This window comes from Monodelphis domestica, chromosome 2, assembly GCF_027887165.1.
Source record: "Monodelphis domestica isolate mMonDom1 chromosome 2, mMonDom1.pri, whole genome shotgun sequence".
Classification (NCBI taxonomy): Eukaryota; Metazoa; Chordata; class Mammalia; order Didelphimorphia; family Didelphidae; genus Monodelphis; species Monodelphis domestica.
This window is the reverse complement of record NC_077228.1, coordinates 288,971,888-288,993,015: the sequence shown is the minus strand read 5'-3', so window position 1 is coordinate 288,993,015 and position 21,128 is coordinate 288,971,888. Positions and strand designations below refer to the sequence as shown.

At 40.2% G+C, this 21,128-nt stretch overlaps 1 protein-coding gene across 10 annotated transcripts in view; it reads left to right on the top strand.

The window, feature by feature from the left end:
• Window positions 1-19,321, top strand: part of SUPT3H (SPT3 homolog, SAGA and STAGA complex component) — a 668,918-nt gene extending 649,597 nt beyond the window's left edge. For all 10 annotated transcript variants that reach the window (XM_056818332.1, XM_056818334.1, XM_007484000.3 and 7 more), the window contains one exon: window positions 18,197-19,321. In XM_056818332.1, the coding sequence (XP_056674310.1) occupies window positions 18,197-18,238 (42 nt within the window). In that variant the 3' untranslated portion in view covers window positions 18,239-19,321. The remainder of the gene's footprint in view (window positions 1-18,196) is intronic.
• Window positions 19,322-21,128: the final 1,807 nt, after the last annotated feature.

Here is a 21,128-nt window from a genome sequence, read left to right as displayed (position 1 = left end):
TTCTCCATACCTTTTTTTGATAATGCTCCCACGTCATGTATTTCTTTTCTCCTGGTGGCTGTGCTAAAGAAGAGGCAGATGGGTTAGGTTAGAACTTCCCTGGGGGACTGAGACCCAGGTCAGAAGAGGAAGTTTGGGAACTTGTACAACTGACCATGACAAGGAGGGTGAAAAACAACCCATCTTGCCAAGGACCACTTAGAAGACTATAAAGGGTACCCTAAAAGCTACCCTGTGTTCCAAACTCAATTTTTCCACGGACTAGCAAGTGACTTTAATTTTTTGGGTTGCATCTACAAAATTAAAGAAGTTTGACTTAGTGACCCCTAAGATTTTTTGAGCTCTGAAGTTGTCATTATCTTTATTTCATAGAATAAGACTTAGAGCTGAAAAGAACCTTGGAGATCATCTTGGAGCAATTGTAATACAATGGAAAGAACACCAACTCTGGATCTAAGGCCCAGAGTTCAAATCCTCTTTCTGATCCTTATCTTACCTATGTGACTGTGAACAAATAATCATTTAGTCTTCTGGGCCTTTGTTTCTCTGTCTAGAACGTGAAAGAATTGGGCTGGATGGCCTCAGTGGTCCCTTCCAGTTTTACATCTATGATCTCATGATCCTAGCCCAATAGTCTGACCTTGTAGATGAGGAAATTGAAACCAGAGATTTAAGATGGTTTTCTTAAAGGCACACAGGTTACCGGTAGCAGAATTGAGATTCAAACTTGGGTTCTTTGGCTCCAAATCTAGGACCTACAGTCTCTGTATTTTGGTGTTTTAGAACACACAGCATTGGAGAGGAATATTTACCTTATCTAAACATCTATCTGAAATTATTTTTCTAGATGACATCAATAACATCCTGTAGAAATGCTTATACTAATGTTCTTTTTATTCCATTACTGTAACTTCCCAATGACTCTGTTCTCAATAGAATCGTCTCTTATACAAGAATCACAATTAAACTAAAGAAATCACCACATTACCCATGTCTGACAACGCATCCTTTAATTTGCACATTTAGTCCAAGTATTGTATTATACTTAAGTTCTTTTTACAAGTAATTAATAACAATGATAGCAGCTGGCATTCATATAGTACTTATATGGCCAAACATTGTGCCAAGTATCTCAGTTGGTCCTGGGTAGTAGATGCTGTTGTTTTCCCCATTTTCAGCTAAGGAAACTGAGATGGAGGTCAGATGACTTACCCATGGTCATACAGTTAGGTCTTGTCTGAGGCTGGATTTGAATTCGGGGCTTCCTGACTCCAGGTCCTGTGTTTAATCCACTGTGCTACCAACTACCTCTGAATTATTATGATTTGTCACTGAACCGTTCAGAGTTCTGAAGTGCTTCATAATTGTTTCTTTGCCATCATTGTGTTCTGCTTACTTTGTTCTGCTTTAAACCTTCCTAGGTTTCTCTAAATACTTCCTATTCTGCATTTCTTAAGTCTCTTTTTTTCACTCATTGGCTTACCACCCTTGACTTTGCCATTCCCTGATCCATCGAGACCCACTTTGCTTCAAGTTCTTTGCCACCACAAAAAGTTCTACTAGGAATATTTTGGTACATATAGCAAAGAATATTTTGGTATATGTAAAACATGTGTATACCAAAATATTCCTAAATATATATATACACATATGTATAATATATTCCTATATATAATATAATTATTATAATATGTGAAATATTATAATGAAACCTCCTATATAGAGGATGTATTTGATATATGTGTGTATATACCAAAATATTTCCGGTAGTACCTTTATTATTTTATATACCTATGTAAAATATATATTAGAAAGACTCGACCTTACTTATCCTCCGATATCCTCACAGATATGCACCCAGGGTATCTACAGAGGAGAGGCACGATTTAGCCTTTCCGATATAATTGGGAATGATTTCCTAGAAGAGTCGGACTCATCCACAGTCTCATCAGCAGTGTCGTTAGGGACCTTGTCTTCCCACAAGCCCCCCAACATTTACTATTAGCCCTCCTATTTTGCCATCTTTGCCAATCTGCTAAGCGGGAGCTGAAACCTCAGAGCTGTTTTAATTTCCATTTCTGGGCCTCCTGCTCACTTGGTTTGTGGCTCCAGGCCGTCGTTGCTCAGCCTCCCCTGGGCCTCTTGCCTCGTCCCTAACCCAGAGCAAGTGAGGTCATTCAGCTTGCAGTATGATTCATGTATGAAAAGTAAGCATTCGCCCCTGCTCATCGGAGGAACCTTGCGCTCCCCGGCTGCAGTGGGATAAAGCTTCCCCTCTCATCCCACAGGAAGCATGATGGATGAGCCTCTCTGTCACCGCGTGGCCACCCGACTGCCCCGGCGTCGGCACCCACACGATCCGATCCAAGCGCTCGGACGTCACTGGCATTCTTTTAATGATCTTTCTTATCTCCATATATCATCCGAGTCTTTTATGTATATAATTTTTTTTAAATAAGGGCCATGACATAATGAAAAGGCCCTGAATGATTTATAACAAGGTAATCTGTCTCTCGCCATCCATTCCCTTCCATTTAAATAATAGCAGAGTGGCGGTGCAGGACCAATCAACCACATAATTTCATAGCCTGACAGGTTTATTATTAAACTGATACCAGAGGGAAAAGATGATCTACAGCCAGTTACCTGTTTTTACAGGGGAAGCAGGCATATATTTTAAGTGGCAATGCACATTGAATTTTAAACCCCAGCGACTTTAGAAGAGACATTAAAAACTCAGAGCCCAGAGTTCTCAGCAGTTACTAAAATTCCAAGTGTCTCCTTTTGAAAGAGAAGGGGTTTACATGAGGTCTCGTGGCCAATAATTTCTGTATGGCTCCTTAAAAACGGACCCGTGGCAAGTCCCAGAGGATGGATATTGGGCTTTGAGGTCACCTGTGAAAGAATTGCTTGTGTTCCCACTTACGATCAGTATTCTGAGTGAATCTCCCAAATATGCTGCTGTCTATCTCCCAAAAGGTTGAACGGTAGTAAAAATAAATGCAGCGGCTAGCTGCCTCAGTGGATAGAGGGCCAGGCCTAGAGATGAGAAATCTTGGGTTCTCATCTGGCCTTGGACACTTCCTAGCTGTGTGACTGGGCAAATCACTTCACCCCCATTGCCTAGTCATAGGCGTCTGCCGTGGAATCAATATAGTGTTGATTCTAAGACATCAGGTACAGGTTTAAAAAATAAATAAATGAAATCATAATGATTTCCAGTTCATGGCAAGTGGGTGGATAACTGAAGAAGCTGCATATCCACACATCAGTAGGGACTTCCAGCCCCTTGTGAGATGCAGACACCACTGAAATCTAGTATGTACATACATATATATGATGGGGACATCTTTTGTGTGTGTGTCTATATATATATGGATATACTTTATGGAAAGTTATGTTAATAGGGTTGAGCTTTTTTTCTGAGAAAAATCTAAAGAAATAATTACATGGGAAGTATTCTTCAATTTATGTAGTCAGTTCCTTAAATTGTCTGTGCTCTTTAGATTTCTGAAAGTTAAAGATCATGTAGTAAATTTCATAACTGGATCTGAATATAAAATGGGAAACAATCTTGTTAAAATCTAAGTTCCTCAAACCATAATTGTATAAGGTGTTAATGAAAAGGGACGAAAAATAGGTCACATAACTATTAACCCCTAAAATCTTCATTATTAAACAACCATGGAAAGTTAGACCTTATAACATAATTTTTATGATATTATTGTCTTAGCTTTTAGGAAGAACCTGAAACTTTGATGATACCATATAATTATGTTTATACCAAAAATGAAAGTCAAGGCCTACATTCTCCATGTGCTCATTTCAACCTGGGTGGCTAAATGACTTATAACAGTCAATGCATGAAAATGGTCTAGATTGAATAAATTAGCAAAATCACAAAAGGAAACCACGGTAGGAAATAGTTTTACACGTGTAATCACTGAAATACTCAAGTGAACGTGTCAATCTGTACTGAATAAATAAATTTGTTTATAGACATGTTCTGTATTAGCTTCCACTCTTTCACAGTGCTTTGCCAAACAAAATCCCACTAGAAGTAGGATGTTCACACCCGAGTAGGAGTTTCTTGGATAAATATTTTTACTATATTGAGACCAAAACCACTTCTACAAATTTCAGACTTTGATTGAAATAGTATATTTCTTTTGGTTTTTTTTTTTTCTCCCCATCTCTTCCACTGGCAGCCACTCACGCATTACCTTGCCTCCTCTTACCTCCCACTGCTGCTGCGGAGAAGGAGGCTGGCTACAAACAGAGGAGGCCAGTCAGGAGCGCTGAGGGAAGAAGGCACCTACCACACCCAGCTGCTTCCAGGAGGAAACTGGGCTTTGGGGTGGGGTGGCAAGAAAGCCCTCCATAAAGCTGGAGAAGTTCCTTTTCCTCTCTCTTTCCTTCCCATCCTCTTCTAGATGATTCAATGATTCACTGAATTAATCTGGATCTAGATCTAGATACCTATCTGAGGGTAGGATATTGCAAAGAACTTGCTTACTTACACTGTCTGTATCACACTAATAGAATACCTTAAAAAAAAGAGAGAGAATTCATCCTCCAGGATCTCCTGCTAAGAGTTAGGGAGATAAGAGCCTTTAAAGATTTGCATTGCATTGCATACCAAAAAGATTCTCTTCTCTAGTCCCTTAAAGAGCTGGTGATTTCATTATAGGCCTTTTCTTCTTTGGGAGAATAACAGCAATAACTGACATTTTTGCATCATGCTTTAAGGCTTGCAGGGCCTTTTTTTCCTGCATCATCTCCTAAGAGCTCCACAAGATAAGGAGAGTTTTAGTGACTTGTCCAGTTCCACAGCTATCTCATGCTGGAGACGCAGGTCTTCTAGACTCCAAAACCAGCAGCGCTCTGTCTTCTGCCAAAGGCAGGACTTATTTAACAGTAATAGTTATTTCTTTATTATTCCCAAACTAGCTCGCATGCGTCGGTAGTGAGATGGCCTATGGATCACAGGGTCATGGAAGAGCTACGGAGACATTTATCTACCACCTTAAAGTTTTCGAGCCACTTTACTTACACTGTTTCACAACAACTCTGTGAGGTAGATACGACAGAGATTATGATTTCCATTTTCCAAACAGGTAAACTGAGGCTCTTGGCTAAAGAGAGGAGGCGGGGCCAGAGGTTGCCCACCTGTTCCAGCCACTCTCGCTGCCGAGGCTTTATGAAATGGTTCCCTTTATTATCCTCCGGGTCACCATACAGACTAGAAAAGGAGCCGGCCCTCTTCCTCAGTCTCCAGACTAGAAAAGCAGCCGGCCCTCTTCCTCAGTCTCCAGACTAGAAAAGCAGCCGGCCCTCTTCCTTAGTCTCCGCCTCGGCAAACTTTAGCACTCCCCCCACCCCCGCCCCTGGAGGAAGGGGAAGGCGGCTACGTGTGCTGCTTCTAGTCTCTGGGCCTCAGTTCCTTCCTTGGCAAAATGAGATGGTTAATGTAGAAAATGTTTCCCCCTGCACATGCCCCTTGGGAGGAGGCTTCTTTGTAGCTGAAAAAGAGTTCGGTCGCCCTTAAAGTCCTGCTGGAAATCGTTTTTAAAGAAATGTCCTCTATTAGGGCAAATCAGCACCTGCTCAACAGCTTCCTGGAACACTGAAAGATCAAATGACTTACCCAGGGTCACACAGCCTGTATGTCTCAAATTTGATCTCAAGTCTTCCTGACTATGTATACAGATATGCCCTCCTGTTCTTATTTGAAATACAGATCTGGCCTCAGATATTTACTAGCTGCATGAACCTGGGCAGTCACTATATCCTGTTTACCTCAGTTTCCTCATCTGTAAAATGGGCTAGAGAAGGAAATGGCAAACGATTCCAGTATTTTTGCCAAGGAAATGACAAATGAAGTCACGAAGATCTGACTCAACAACAATAACAGCAACTTCTCTTTTTTATTTTTAAATTAAAAATTAGTGGGATTTTTAATGAAGAAAAGCAATTTTATCAGGCTCAAAGGGAGATCCATTTCGGATAGATTTTTTTGCCATGGCTATTATTTTTATTTTTTTATCTCTCATTTGAACTTTTTTTAATTGAGAATTTTTATTTAATTAATTAATTTAGAATATTTTTCCTTGGTTACATGATTCTTGTTCTTTCCCTCTCATCTATCTCTCCCCCCCCCCCAGCCAACCCACAATTCCACTGGGTTTTACATGACAACTTCTCTTGATAGATAAAAAGGGGAACCTTCTAGTAATTTCATGTAAAGCCCATCTTTTACTTACCACTTCCCTCTCAGAGCTCATGTTAGAAAGCCCAAATGTGGTGATCAACACAGATGGGGCTCATTGAGTAAGCCCATTCATTTCCAGTCACTATGATTATGCTAAGCCACCTTGTAGGGTTTTCCCAGCAGTTTTAAATAAAAAAATTTATTAAATTCCACATAAATAATAAATGGAGATATCTGGTCATCATTGACTTCATTAGTCAAATACAATTGGACATTTTTATGCAATGGCTCAGTTTAAATTAATTTATTTTAGAACAAAAGAGCACTAAACTCTTTTATAATATTACAAAGTAAATAATTTAGATGACCAAAGAGGAAACCTTATACCTATCCAAAAATGGACTATGTGTGTGTTGCCTATGACCAGCCTGACCAATGTCTAAAAGGCTGAGCAGCAGCCACAACACAACACTAGCAGAAACCATACCTCGGGCCTGGGATCTGCCTCAGGGGAGGTGAAGGTTGTAAATTCCAAATTTTTGTTAAAATGAGCAACACATAATTAAACCTCTATGAACAAGCACAGAATAGTTTAATAGTCTTTTATGAAGTCCATCCTCTGTATCTTTCTCACAACCTCATTTCAATTTTGAAGTGATACTTAGAATATACTTTATAGAGATTGACCATTTGTTTTGGGCCAAAAGATACATTATTTGTCAATATTCCTTTCTCTCACTTTTGACCAAATCTGGAATTCTCTGTTAAGATATTTCAAATGGGGCCTCTCTGGCCGCTGATTGTTTTGGCTTCAGGGTCTCTATAGACAGACTGGAGCACAGAGGAACTGCAATTTGGTTTCAGAGCACTGGATTTAGAATCCAAGAATCTGAGTTCAGGTCCTGGCACTGCCACTTAGGACTTGAGTGACTTTGGGCAAGTCCTCATACTCTTTAGGCCTCCTCATCGGTAAAATCATGGGGCTGAGCTGGACCCCCTCCAGGTTCCAGCTCTAGATCTCTGCTCTGCGGTGGAGTAGTCACACCAGTGATTTCACAGATGGCTGAAGTCATTCACAGATGTTCAGGACGTAGTGATTCAGTCTGCAGGTGCACCTGCTTATTACAGATTTGCATTCAAATTCACAGAAAGGCTGCATGGGAGAGGGCTGGCCTTGAAACCAAGGAGATGGGTGTTTCATCTCCCTTCTGACACACACGGGGCAAACCTCTCGACCTCTCGCAGCCGGAGCCACTAAGACCAGAAGCTACAGAGCTTCATTGGGAGAGGTAAAAAAAAAAAGGAGAGAGAAAGCTTCTCTGCAGGAGCTCACCACGATGATACAGTCACAGACACAGAATCCCACCAGCACTAAAAAAAAAATTAAAAAAAAATAGTCAAGGAGATTTTGTGATAACCAGAGCCCTTGGTTCTTAACCTTCTGCTCCTCTAGTCATCTTCTAGACAGTGCACATCCATGGACCATCTACCCTCACCAATTGGACTGGCTTAAAAAATCAATCTTCTGCATTCCTCAGCTGTCAGCATCCATGAGGCCAATATTCAGTCTGGAAGGACTTTCCAGAGCTCTTGTTCCTTCCCAATAGCCTTGGAAAATAACCAAAGTGAAGACTTAAAACCTTAAAGTTTATCAAGTGCTACTCAGACTCATTTGATCCCCATTCCATTTGAGAAGAGCAAATTTCATTAGTTTGTCTGTTCCTGATTTTCCCAGCTTGAGGATCTGATGATGTGCTTCTATGTTCTGCCTTTTGATGATTAACCTGGTGTTTGTTTTCCTTTTTCAGAAATAAGTTATTGATAACTTTTTTAAAAAGAAAGATCTGTTTTCTAAATGAAGCTATCGATTTTAGAAAAATTTAACAATGAGTTTCCTTAGGTATGAAAGAGATGATTTTGTGCATAAAACACCACCTTATTCTTATGCACGTTCAGTTCACTCTTGATTGTCCAGGGACTTAGTATCCCGGCAAGGGTTCTCCAGGACATGTGAATCTGCACATCCCTCCCTTCTTGGGAGTTGCCTCCCTTCTGGGCCATTTGGAGTTTGGTGGCATTTCTACCAAATAGGCCATGGCAGTTGGGAGAGGGGGGGTTCCCCAGCCACTATATTTCCAGTTTGGCTGGGTAGTGTGGTTTAAAAAGCTGAAATCAGGACAGGAAAGTAGCACAGTGGATAAAGTGCCAGACCTAGAGTGGGGAAGACCCAAGTTCAAATTTGGCCTCAGACACTTGACATGTCTGCCCTGTTGTCTTAGAATTGTTATTAAGAAAGTAAAGGTTTACCAGGAATGATCTGAAACTTACTTTTTAAATGGAGGTTGGAGATTATTTATATCTGAGTTCACCCTGTTTTCTCTATCTTGAATACAGACCATTAAGATTTCATTGCACTAATGAGCCCTATTTACAGAAAAGAAATCAGACTCTGACAGTGGGAGAACTGTGGAGAAGTAACATAGTGGTGGTTCAGAGATAGTAAAGTCATACTAATGTGACCCATACTTTGGTTAATCTCAGTATCTCCTGCAAGCCAAAAATTAGATGCCCCCAAATGTAGCTACCATAGACTGACAAAGGCCTTGCCAGCATGTCCTTCTCATTTATCACTGCTTTGGGGCTTGGGGATTTTTTTAGTCTCCATTATCTCAAATGGAGTTTGAGAACCCTTCAATTCTCCTCCCCCGGCTCTGATTGCTGCCTCTTCTCCTATTCTCCGTGGTTTGGTTTTTAATGCAATAAGCCTTTGTGATTCCGTGGCTTGTTTTCCTCCCTTGCCTCTTATCATTGCTGTCCAAGGCCTGAGTACCTTGAAAATAGAACTGAACCATATTGTCTGAGAGCCAGAATAATGCAAGAAAAGTTTATTTTGTTAGGTCTTCCATCAAGTGGAGCTATTTATCAGAGCAGCATCATTTATAGCAACTGGGTACTTGAGTTAAAAATTTTGGACCCAACAAAACAATTTGACAGTGTTGTTTTAGAAGACTTGGATACTGTCTCTCTGGCACACAAAGCAGTGTAGCTTGATTGATGCAGAAGTTTACACCATTGGCAGATAAACAGTGAGTGGAAGCCCAGAATTGATCCCAGTGGAAATCCAGAGCTGATCTCATTGTAAGCATTCTGGTACGGTGTTGTTCACCCGTGGCTTACCAGGTTGCTAATTTATTTCCCTCCAGCAGTAACTGCTTGTGGTCAGACTACATATGCAGGGAGTCTTCTGGTCTGAACCCAGTTCTGCTTAGGATGTATTTTGTCTCAGCCATATTTTGTCTGCTAGACACATGTGGCCATTTGCAAAACTAGTCAGGTATCATTGCATGTAGGTTAATACTTAAACCAAAACAAAATAACTTCTAGAGCTCATTGTAGGTGTAGATAAGACTTGAATTTCCAAGCTTCGTACACTTAGTGCTCTTCATAATATACACACACACATTTTCAGCTTGCAATAATTATATACATCTGTGTTTTGATTGTTTATACTATAAGGAAGCTAAAGAAAAGTTTGGCATTACTGGCATGAGATGAACATTATGAACTGTATATATGTGTGCATATCTGAATGGATATACAAAGCATATGGGTAAAGACTGTTTACATAAATGTAGCACTTCCATCATCCATAATAGAAAGTGAACCAAAACTAATTTTCACAAGGATTTTCTTTTTTTAAACAGCACTGTCCATCCTTAGCTACTTAGGCTAATTTTTTACTTGTACCTCCAAATAACTTGACCTGTCCTTGCGTGTAGCTCAACTGAGAAAGCTAGGGAAATAAGAGAATTCGTCTTTTACTGACTCCTTTTCAGAGTGGACATTTTTATGTCCCCAAAGTCTCAATTCAACCCAGAATGACTTGTTTAACAGCCTGAGAACTGACAACATTTTCAGTTTCTGACTCTAGTAAAATAGGAAGAAGAAATAAGAGTAGGTAAGCATTTAGTTTAAATGAGAGGATATTTTTTGTTTTAGTGGATCCAGGTTATTTGAAATGGAATGCAAGCTAATGCCACATCCTTTTTATTTTTTTTTCATTCAACCAGCCATTGTCACATCCAAGAATGCCTTTTATTCAAAGGACCAGGCTCTTCCCACTGTTCTTAAATAAAGGCTTACTCTATCTGACAACTGGTCCTCAATGATATTCACAAGGTATTTATAATGATGGAAAAACACAAAGACACAAAAATAGAGAACAAAAAAAGATGACTAGTCCAAGTTATCATGCTATGTATGGGTCATATGGTTCAGTTTACAGTCTTTCAAATATCAGGAGTTAGAGCAAAATTATCAAAAAGGAAGAGTCCCTTGGTAATGTCACAAACAAGATATGCCTATTTGTATTTAAGTTTACTAATGAAGTTCAGCCCTGGTTCTTTCTTTGATTGGGAAGGCTCAAGCTACCATTTCAGCTTCTTTCACTCTAATTAAATCACTTGCCCACCCACACTCACTGGGCCAAGACAAAGGGTCATATTTTAGCTTTTAAAAAACAATTACATAACTCTGATATGTTGCTCCCATGCTACAGAAATTTACATTTTTAAAGCAAAACAACATGTTTTTCATGGTGCAAGCAAGGCAACTCCACACACTGTTGGAGGGAAATAAAAGATATTATGGTGGGTTAAAGCAGTGTGTTGGAATGGAAAAGCCATGCTGCTTCTGCCCACATGACCTCAGGCAAGTCACTGCCTTTCTCTGTGCCTCAGTTTCTTCATTTGAAAAAGGAGAGGGTTAGACCAGATGATCTTGGGTCCTTTCCAGCTTAAATCCTGTACTCTTCAGTTTTGTGGCCAGAGGAAAGAGAAGGCTGAGTTTAAGCAGGAAAGGGAAGGAGAAGCAGAAATTATATTGTTGTTCAGTTGTTTTTCAGCTGTGTCTGACTCTTTGGGACCCTATTGGGAATTTTCTTGGTAAAGATCTTGGAATGGTTTGCCATTTCCTTCTCCAACTTATTTGACAGATGAGGAAACTGAGGCAAAAAGGGTGAAGTGTCTTTGCACAGGATCACACAGGTAGGAAGTATCCAAGGCCAAATTTGAATTCAGGAAGATGAGGTTAAATGTTATCATAGTTTGTCTTCTGTTCTTGCTCTTGTAGTTAGTTGTAGTTAGTAGTCATAGTTCAAGAAGAAAGCCTCTTAGTGATGAGAAATCAATGCTTTTTACAAATTATATTCAATTTCATTATCTGATTCCCCAATCCATCTATCTACAGTGTCCATATTTCTTCAAACACAAAGTCCTGTGAATGGATCCTTTCATTCTTTGAGGACAAGCGTAGGCTTCTCTTGCCCAGAAGGAGTTTCCAACCTTCACTTCAAGCTAACATCTAGTGTATTGAACCTGGTACATACTTTGCTCCCATTCCCCAGGCCTCCACCTTGTTTTCCTTTAAAACCTCTCTTGCATGCAAACCTTCTCTGAAACAGTGGTGCAGCTAGTAGCAACTGGACCAGCTCTGGTGGCCTCCAAATGATCCCAGATGCAAGCTATCTGCCCTTCACATAATTGGGAAGTTGACCCTTCTTACTTGTGGGGAGGGGGGTAGGGAGTGGTACTCCAAAGCTTTTTATTGTTCTCTTACCACTGGATTTAGCCCAAATTGGCCAATTCTAAATACACCCATACACAGCCACATTATTTTCTCAGCCCTGAATCAAATTCTGAGCACAGTTTTCCTCAAGATTTCAACCAGAAACACATGGTACATGTTTAACCCCTTTCAGGTCTTAAAGGTTGTGTGCAGTTTACATCTGTCATAGTGCCTTTTAGTCAAGGTTATCAGCATCATTTGAAAATTATGCCCATTTATCTGTGAACTGAAGAAGTACAGAAAAGTGAAGGGCTTCTCCCGAGGGCAGAGAGAAATAATAGAAAAATGAAGAATAAAAACAGACATTCCCTTATAGAACCAATACTGTTCTTACCATGAAACCTTAAGAGACAGAATCTAGGATCATAGACGATGATGGATTTTGAGCTGGAAAAGACCCTCAAACATAATCTAAACTAACTCCATCATTCTACAAATGAGGAAACTGAGGCCAGGAGGTTAAATGGCTCACCCAAGGCTATACAAGTAGGAAGTAGCAGAACTAGGATTCAAAATTGAAACTCAAGATTTAACTAAGATTCAAATTCAAACCTTGACCCTAAATCCATTGCAAGATTTTGTGCTCCATAGAAACCCCATTATTACACCCTGTGAGCTAAGAGGACCCAGAGTCCAACCAAGTACCTTGTCTCTGTACTTGTTCTGACCCAATTTTGGAACTTTGTCTACTTCTTGTTGGTTTTTCCTGTGGGGATTGTTGGTTCTCTTTAGTGGCTGTAATTTTAATTAAAAAGACATTTAATATTGTTTTACCTTCTCAGTTCCTCTTTCTGGGATCATTCCTGTAGATGCTTTGAGGTAATAATCTTGTTGAATTTCATCATTGAAGATAACATTCACTGGCATATAAATTCTGCCCGCTCTCATAGATTGGTGACTCATCCCTGCTTTGTCATTTTTGAGAGTCTGAAAACCGCTGTGCCCCTGGTCACCTATGCTCTGTTCTGACACAGCCCTAACACCTTCAGGTCCTAGAGTCTTGGCCCCTCTGTAAATGTTGCCTCTGCCTGCCCTTCTGCCCTCGTGCCTCCACCTGACTTCAGGAAGCCTTCCTTTCTCTAGCTCCATGTATTCTACAGGTCCTCATCGTCTTCTAGTCGGACTTCTGCCTGGAGAAACTTTTAAAGGTCACCCAAGGGGTGTGGTTTATTATCGGTCTTCCTATCCATTGGTCCTTTTCTGATTCATTTAAGGAACCTCATAAAGGAATGACCTGACTGGCTCCATTTTTACAAGTAGTTTAACACCTTGTTATAGGCCCCTTTTCTGTAATTAGGTCCTAGACTTTCAAGGAACAATTCCCTTAAAGAACCAACACCTATGCATTGGAATGCCTACAAATCATCCATAAATTCCCGTTTCACTGGGATATGTAATAATATTGCTCTGTGGCCATATTGCCTTTGCTAGTTTGCAGCTCTGCTTCTTGTCATCTGCAGGCAAAAGAAATGTGTTGAACAGATGGACCATAACTAAGAAACATTTGATTTATATATATATTTATATATGTGTGTGTGTGTGTGTGTGTGTGTGTGTGTGTGTGAGTGATCTAGGTAAAAGATATAAGCTATAGGCTCTCATCTCCATTTCTTTCCACTCCAACCGACTCTCCCCTTTTTGTTAGCTATCTGAAGTGCTTGGTGTTTTCTAGGAAACTCAAGAGTATCTGCTGTACAACTTAATATCCTTTCATACTTATCATCTGAGGAAGCTGGAAAAGGATTGCCCCCCCCCCAAATGAACCCAATGGAAATTTTGTAGTTTAGTAATAAAGTATATGAGTTTGAGCAGTGGTACAGTAAAAGGGATGCCTGTATTGTAGACCAAGAATTGGGTTCAAAGCCCAGCTCGGTTATTTTTTATTGGACAAATCACTTCACTTCTATGGGCCTCAGTTTCTTCAGGTATTAAGTGAGGGGTTTGACCTCAATGACTGAAAATCCCTTCTAACTCTCAGTCTATCTATGATCCTTTGTTTTCTGTCATAATAGAGGAAGACCATTGAGTAAATAATTAAACATTAATTTTTACTTGAATCTGATGTTCACATCCTCATAGACATACTTTGTGGTAAATAGCATTCTTTAGCCTGAAAATAATAGTGTATTTAGCTTAATTTAAAATGAAAATTCCCTGAGTATGTACTAAAAACTAGAAACTAGGTAGGGCCCTGAGTGAAAAGTCTTCAAAGCTAAATTTGATTTTTCCCTCCTTCCTGTGTCATGACTCTTTTGCTTTGCCAACTTTCAGAGATGCTTACTGTGTACCTGAACTTTTTTTCACCAGAATTACCATCATCAGACCTACTAGTACCAGGGCACATATTGCCACCCATCAATAATCAAGCTGATGATAGCATTAAAACTTAAGAAACTGGTGTATATATAATAAAAACAAGCAAGTTGGTTGGAGCAAAGGTTTACTTAATTATTGAAGACTAAGTAGGGATCTTAGTTGTTGTTTTTTTTTTCCCACTAAAGCATCCTGTGAAGTTATTCAAAGAAAAGATAAGCACAACTGACCTGAGAAGTTTCTTTGCATGGAAGAAATCTCATTGAGGGGCAAGAAGGATGATGCAATTTGGACCTACAATTTCATCAGTATAGGAAACTATGAAACTCTATCCACCAAAGCACACCTCCAGCTGGTCTACAAATTATTCATTCAGGGGCCTGCAAGGTGGCCCTATGGCTTGGGAGCCAGGCCTAAAAGAAGGAGGTCCAAAGTTCAGAATTGCCTTCAGACACTTCCTAGCTGTATGACCCTGAGCCTGTCTCTTAACCCTCATTGACTAGCCTTTCCCACTGCCACTCCTCTGCCTTGGAGCCATTACCCAGTATTGGCTCTAAGATGGAAAGAAACAGTCTTTATTTTTTTTAAATATATTCACTCAACACTCAGCAAACTATGTGTCAGACAATGTATTAAGGGTTGGGGATATAAAGATTGTAAGTAAATGACTTGCCTGAAGGAGTTTTGTTTTCTATAATAATCTTAGAGAGTTGCCTTAGCACTAAGAGGCGAAATGATGTGCATATCATATCCTGCGTTTGCAATCCTTCATTTGACAGATGAGAAAACTGAGAAACAGAGAAGTTAAGCTTCTTGCCCAGAATAACACAGGGAGTGTCAGAAGCCGATTTGAACCAAAGCCTACCGAACTCCACCAGCATCCCATCTCCAATAACTTACATCATCCTACTTATCCAAATAAAATGTTTAAATTTTGTAGCAAAAGTTTATGGTAAAGGGGGACAGCTGGGTAGCTCAGTGGATTGAGAGCCAGGCCTAGAGATGGGAGGTCCTGGGTTCAAATCTGGCCTCAGACACTTCCCATCTGGGTGACCCTGGGCAAGTCACTTGACCCCCATTGCCTAGCCCTTACCACTCTTCTGCCTTGGAGCCAATACACAGTATTGACTGCAAGACAGAAGGTAAGGGTTTAAAAAAAAAGTTTATGGTAAAGAAATTCACAGATGACAAAAAGGCATCCTCTTCATCTTCAGTAACTCGCCCATATATATGTAGACATATGCACGTTGTTCCCTAAATAAGGCCGTTGCAAGAACTTTTCCTGTTCTCTTTTTGTTTTAGAGCAGTAGCATGGCTCACCTCAAAGGGGACATGATGGGACCTGAAAGCAGGCCACGTTAGCCCATGCAGTCCTGTCCACGTGTGCCGTGTGGCATAAAGAGATGTGAACATGAACTATCGTGGAAGACGCGTGGAGACGTTCAGAAAGCGACCTCTCCGTGCCATGGGTTGCTCATTCACTAATGGCCAGCTTGGAAAGTTTTAAACTTGATTATTTCTTAGGTGAACCCAGCCAAGCCCACGGCTGCCTTTGAGCCAAAAACCCTTTCCTGAACAGGGCAGAATTCAGCCATTTACCTTTCATAAGAATCCAACTTTACACTCAGGTTCATTTATCTCGGTGTAAACTGTACAGGCATTTTAAATATTATGTTTATGTTAAAGGTTGTCACTGTGGTTGTAAAATTTAAAAATATCAAGGTCAGGGAGCTAAAAGTATTATTTTGGCATGATATTTGGCGGCCATGGTGGAAGGGGCAACTTCAAGGCCCGAGGCTCCCTTGCTTGTGGTTGTGGGGAGACACTTTATCCATTTCTGAAAGTTATTTGTGGCTCTCTCAGAAACTAATTTAACACTATTCTTCAGTACACAGTCCTGAGGGGAAAGTTTGATCCTCCTGGTCCATGTTACAAAAATCATTCCAGTCCAGAAATGTAGGATGGTGCAAGGAAGTGTCCAACTGGGCCAGAAGAGAGCTCAAAGCAGGGAAAGTAGGAACATCTTCTGCCCTCCCACTTTCCTAATCAGTGTTTTGAGAGTGACTTGCACGTGGGGACAACCAACAGATGAGGGTTGAGGGAACACTGGGAGAAGAGAGGCGCAAAGTAAGGATTAATCATAATAGTTTGTGGGAATGAGGTTAACTGAATGTTCTAGCGTGCTAGAAATCCTTTTTTAATTATTTGCACTTGTTGACAATCCATTTAGAATGTATTAGCCATAGAGCCCTACTGGACAGGCCATTTAGCCCCTAAAATGTCCTTAACAGGCGGCTATCCAAACTTCTAATGACAGAGAAGTCAAATCTCTCAGGAGTCAGTCCTTTCCAACCTTCGACATTTATTATTTTTAAACAGTTCTTCCTTGTGTGAAGCTAAAGTCTGTGGCCCTCTGACTTCCCCTCTCCTGGCCCTAATTCTGCTCCCTGAAACTATACAAAATAAATCCAATCTCCCTTGTATGCGAAAACCCTTCAGATTTTTAAACATAGTGATCATGCCTCCATTAAACTTTCAGCTTGAGGCTAAGCACCCCCACTTCCTTTCAACAACCCAATAGGACACGGTTTTGATTCTCCCTCATCATTCTGGATAAGTTCTGAGTACAGTATTCTAAATGTGGTCTGACTCAGGTGGGGTACTTTGAAGCTAGCGTGCCCCTTATTCAGGTTTTTTAAGTAGCCTTGCTATGTTCTTTATCGATCCACTAATTAACACTGCTAGGCTGTAAGCACTCAACAAACTTCAAATTCTGTATCACCATCCAACCCGCTTCTCCCCATCTTGACGGTCACATGCCTTACTAAATCCAGACATACCGAATGTGTAAACATTTTGGCCACTAGTCTCCCTGCCCTCGTCATCAGAGCACACTACATATCATCCAGGCATTCTTTAATGATTAAAAATCTAGCAGTGCTTCAGTATCATCACTCTAAAAATAAATTCTTCCTACAGTCATAACAGGAGTCTAGCTGCTGCGGATGAGATGGTTCAATTGAATTTCTTTTGACCTCAGGACATTCCTAACAGTTTTTAATTGTTTTTTTTTTCTCGTGAGCCTCTCACTTCCCCAACACTCATTTGCATCATTGATGTCTTCTTCAAAAATGCAACTTAAGCAGAAAATTCAAAGTCACCAAAGTTATCTTACCGATAACTTTAAATATTTAAATTATTGGGTGTTTATTATTATTGCATCATAGTTGGTGATGGGGATTTCATTCCTAAGACCTAAGTTTTTATTCTGCCTCAACCTGAACTGTGTATCTCTGCTTCCCTATCTCACTATTGGAAAAGTGATAGTTGACTGTAATCGGAATGGGGAAAAAAAATACTGACTGGGCTTTTTAAAATTTGAATTGCCTAGGTCTCTACATAAGCTTGTATTTATTTACTCCCTATTGTTTCCATTTCCCCTAATGAAAAGATTGAGTCCTACCCCATATATACAATCCATCATCTTCTGAAAGATCAAAGTTTCTTCTGCTGTACAGAACTCCTCGGAGTCCACTTTATTTGGGGTGAGGCAGGGGGTGGCAAGGGAGAAAGCAAAGGGCTCGATTAGTGTCTGTTTACATAGCTTTGGGCTGGGCCTATAAATTAGCCTTGGAAAGACTATAATGAGTCCGTGATTTATAGACTACTGAGGTCCTTGGGCTAGAAGCGATTCCTGCGCATGGTGAAGAGAACGCCCGCCTCTGAGGGACCAGCAGATGCAGCCCAGCATCCCCTCCCCAGAGCCAGGCCCAGGCCATTCACAAAGCAGGATGTCATCGTTCTGCCTATCTGCCGCTCGCCTGAAATAGAAGCACTAACCACTTGTTAACCACACTGATTTTTTTTTTTTAAATAGACAAAGCGGTCGCTTATGGCTTCCCCACCAGAAATGTTCAGATTAAGCCCACTCTCCGCCGGCAGCCAGCGGGCTCCACAACAGGAAGGAGGTTCTGCTCTCCTCCCAGGCTCCTTTCCCTGCCGGAGTGATGTGATAATTCATTGCAGCTTTTCTTTCTCTCTTGACAGAGCGCCTACCGCAGAAATGGAATGACTTTTCTAGCCTGCTAATGTGGATGTGGATGTGACTACAGCAACAGGAAAGGCAACCTTCTATTAAGGTGATTTTGTTTCCACGTCGGGGGAGAGAAGAGGAGGCAGAAATACAGGTTTCCTTCTCCCTCTGCTAAGGAGGCTGCTGGTTTGTTGTGACTATCAACAGGCTGACTCCAGCCCTTTTCCAACCCCCTCAATCATTACTCTTGTTTACCAGATGGAACTTTGAGCTAATTAATGGCAGGATGTTTGGGATAGTGTGTAGGTGGACAAGAATGCAAATCACACAGTTTTGAAATGTGCAATGGATTTACTGCTGTGGGTTGCCCTATCTGAAGAACCATATCATGATTGTGTGTGTGTTGAGTCCACATATCTTAATTGATACATTTTGTAATCCAACTTTAGGTCAAAAGAAGTAAGAGAAAAAAACCCAGCTGCAATAACTTTTCTTTTTAGTGTTTATCTCTAACATCGCCATTTTTAAAAATGAGCATCCATGTGGGGAGCAGTTAAGAATGCTCAGACTTTGATCATCTACTGGCTGTCTCCTTTTCTGATCCTCCTTTCTCTTTGGTCATCCTCTGCTCTGACTACTGTTGCCTTTCCTCCTGCATGTCTTCCACCAATTCTTCCTATTTTTCTCTTCTATAACATGTATTCTCACTTTCCTCTTAAATCAAAAAACTGGAAAATGGTACCATTTCAAGCCTCACCAAGGCCAGGGTAACAGTGGAGAAGGAAAACTATTCATAGAAGGGTGGGATAGAGACCTTGAGAGGCCCGTCCAGAGAGCCTGGCATTATCCATTATCTATTTCCTGCCCAGGGCTGTATATTTTACCCTTCTCTTCTGACATGCTTTCTCAACTAGAAAATCCTGTTGAACACTCAAAACATAATGTTGGCTCCATATCAATCTGTAACACTTGCTATTCTTATTGTTTGAACTTGGTATTGATGCAACTGCCTCTAGACCTTGGATAAGAAGAAATGTTGTCTTCAATTATGTATTTTTCACAGTTCCATGTTTATCATTGTTTCTATGTACTTTCAAGAAACCTTGGTGAAAAATGAATAAAATGAGAGATCAAAATCATTGGTCATTGTGACTGAATACTTAGACCGTTCCATAATAACTGCAGAGGAGATCGCTTCATATTATTCTCCTGAATCCACTCATTCCTTTACCTGCTGAGTGTAACTACTTCTGGAAAAAATCTGAATGTCAAGAACAAAAAACTAGGATATATAATATAGTAAGATTTCCAAAGGGTTTTGATGTTCCATCTGTGCTTGTTGAAATGTATGATTAAACTTTTCTTTTTATCATCATTCTTATTTTTCTTGGCGTCCCTAATCATGGAAAATTATAAGCTTGCAATAAACATCCCAACTTTTAAAAGGACAGCATTTATTGTATTTGGTTTCAATCTCCCAGACTTATATAGAGGGAATAAAATTTTCAGAGGCTGTTTTTTTCACATCAAAATTCCTTTTTTTAGATATATTCCCCACATATATACACACTTTACGTTTAAAAGCATGAATGAGGCAGAAAATGTAAGTTTGGGATTTCTTTTAAATTTTGTTTTACCTGATCTACTTGAAATCCAGAGAATGAAGACTCAACATACATTTCTCTCAGAAATATGACAGATCCATGTTTTTGTTGGTCTGGCGTATGTTTGTCTATCTTGAACAGCCTGACAGGTAATTATTTATAAAATCTGGTTTTGCCCAGTAAGTCCATATAATAACCTTTCACTTTTCAACATAAACCAGTGAGCTGAATTTAGAATAAAACAAGGCAGTTTATGTCTACCCTAGACCAGTCTAGATATTCCCACAATTGCTCAATATTAATTTTTCAAATTCTCCATTTTTTTCTTTTCTACACTTGATTCTTTCTCTTATTCCTATGCCTCCATCAGTTTTTAAAACTGAAATATTATTTAACTGATGGCACAAAGAAAAGAAAATGATCATTTATTCTTCAATAAGAAAAAAAGTTTGGGGAAAATGTGATATCTCCAGATTTAAATTATTCCATAACAGTAGCATTTTCAAATTGAAAGTGACCTTGAATATTTTAGGAGACAGAATGGGGTAGCAGAAATCACTACACTTGGGTTCCACATCAATCCTCTCACTTTAACCTCCTGGTCATCTGCTTCCTCATCATGTTGAATGTGAAATGAAGCAACTGGACCAAGTGATCTAAAGCTCCCCTCTCAGCTCTCTCAATTCTATCCAAATCAACTCCATAATTTAACTAGTGAGGTTCCTATCTCTGATCCTTAATACCAATGTGACTTCTGGTCAAGTCCCTTCCTGGCCCTGGGCCTCAGTTTATCCATCTGTAAAATGAGAGAATTGGACAATATGGTCCCAAAGGTCCCTTCTAGCTCTGAGTCCTTGAGACATTAAGTAACCTGTCCAAGGCCACAAAATAAGTAAGTCACAAAGCCAGGCGACCTGACTTCCAATTCAGTGATCTTCCCCCAACACCGTTTAATTGCTTCAAAGGCCCCTGCAATGTGAGCACTCTATATCAGTACTCCCTCTTCCAACACAGATCTGGCAATGCCTCTATGGTGGCCACTGGTCTTTAATTCTTGTTGTAGCTAAAAATTCCATGCCTTAGCAGATATTTCCTGCATTAATCATTCTGGTTTGGGGTTTAAGAATATTGTTTTTGTTGAGATTTCAATTTGTATTGCTTTAGGCTTCTTTAAAAACAGACTCATGCTTTCATAAGTGTGGGGAGCCCCCATTGAGAGAACCCAAAGAAGACCTTCCTCTACCAGTGCAAGTCAACACATGCTCTGTCCCATGTAAGGTGTCACCAGAGACACCGAGACGTTAAGTGACTTCCTCATGGTCATACAGCCAGGATGTGTTGG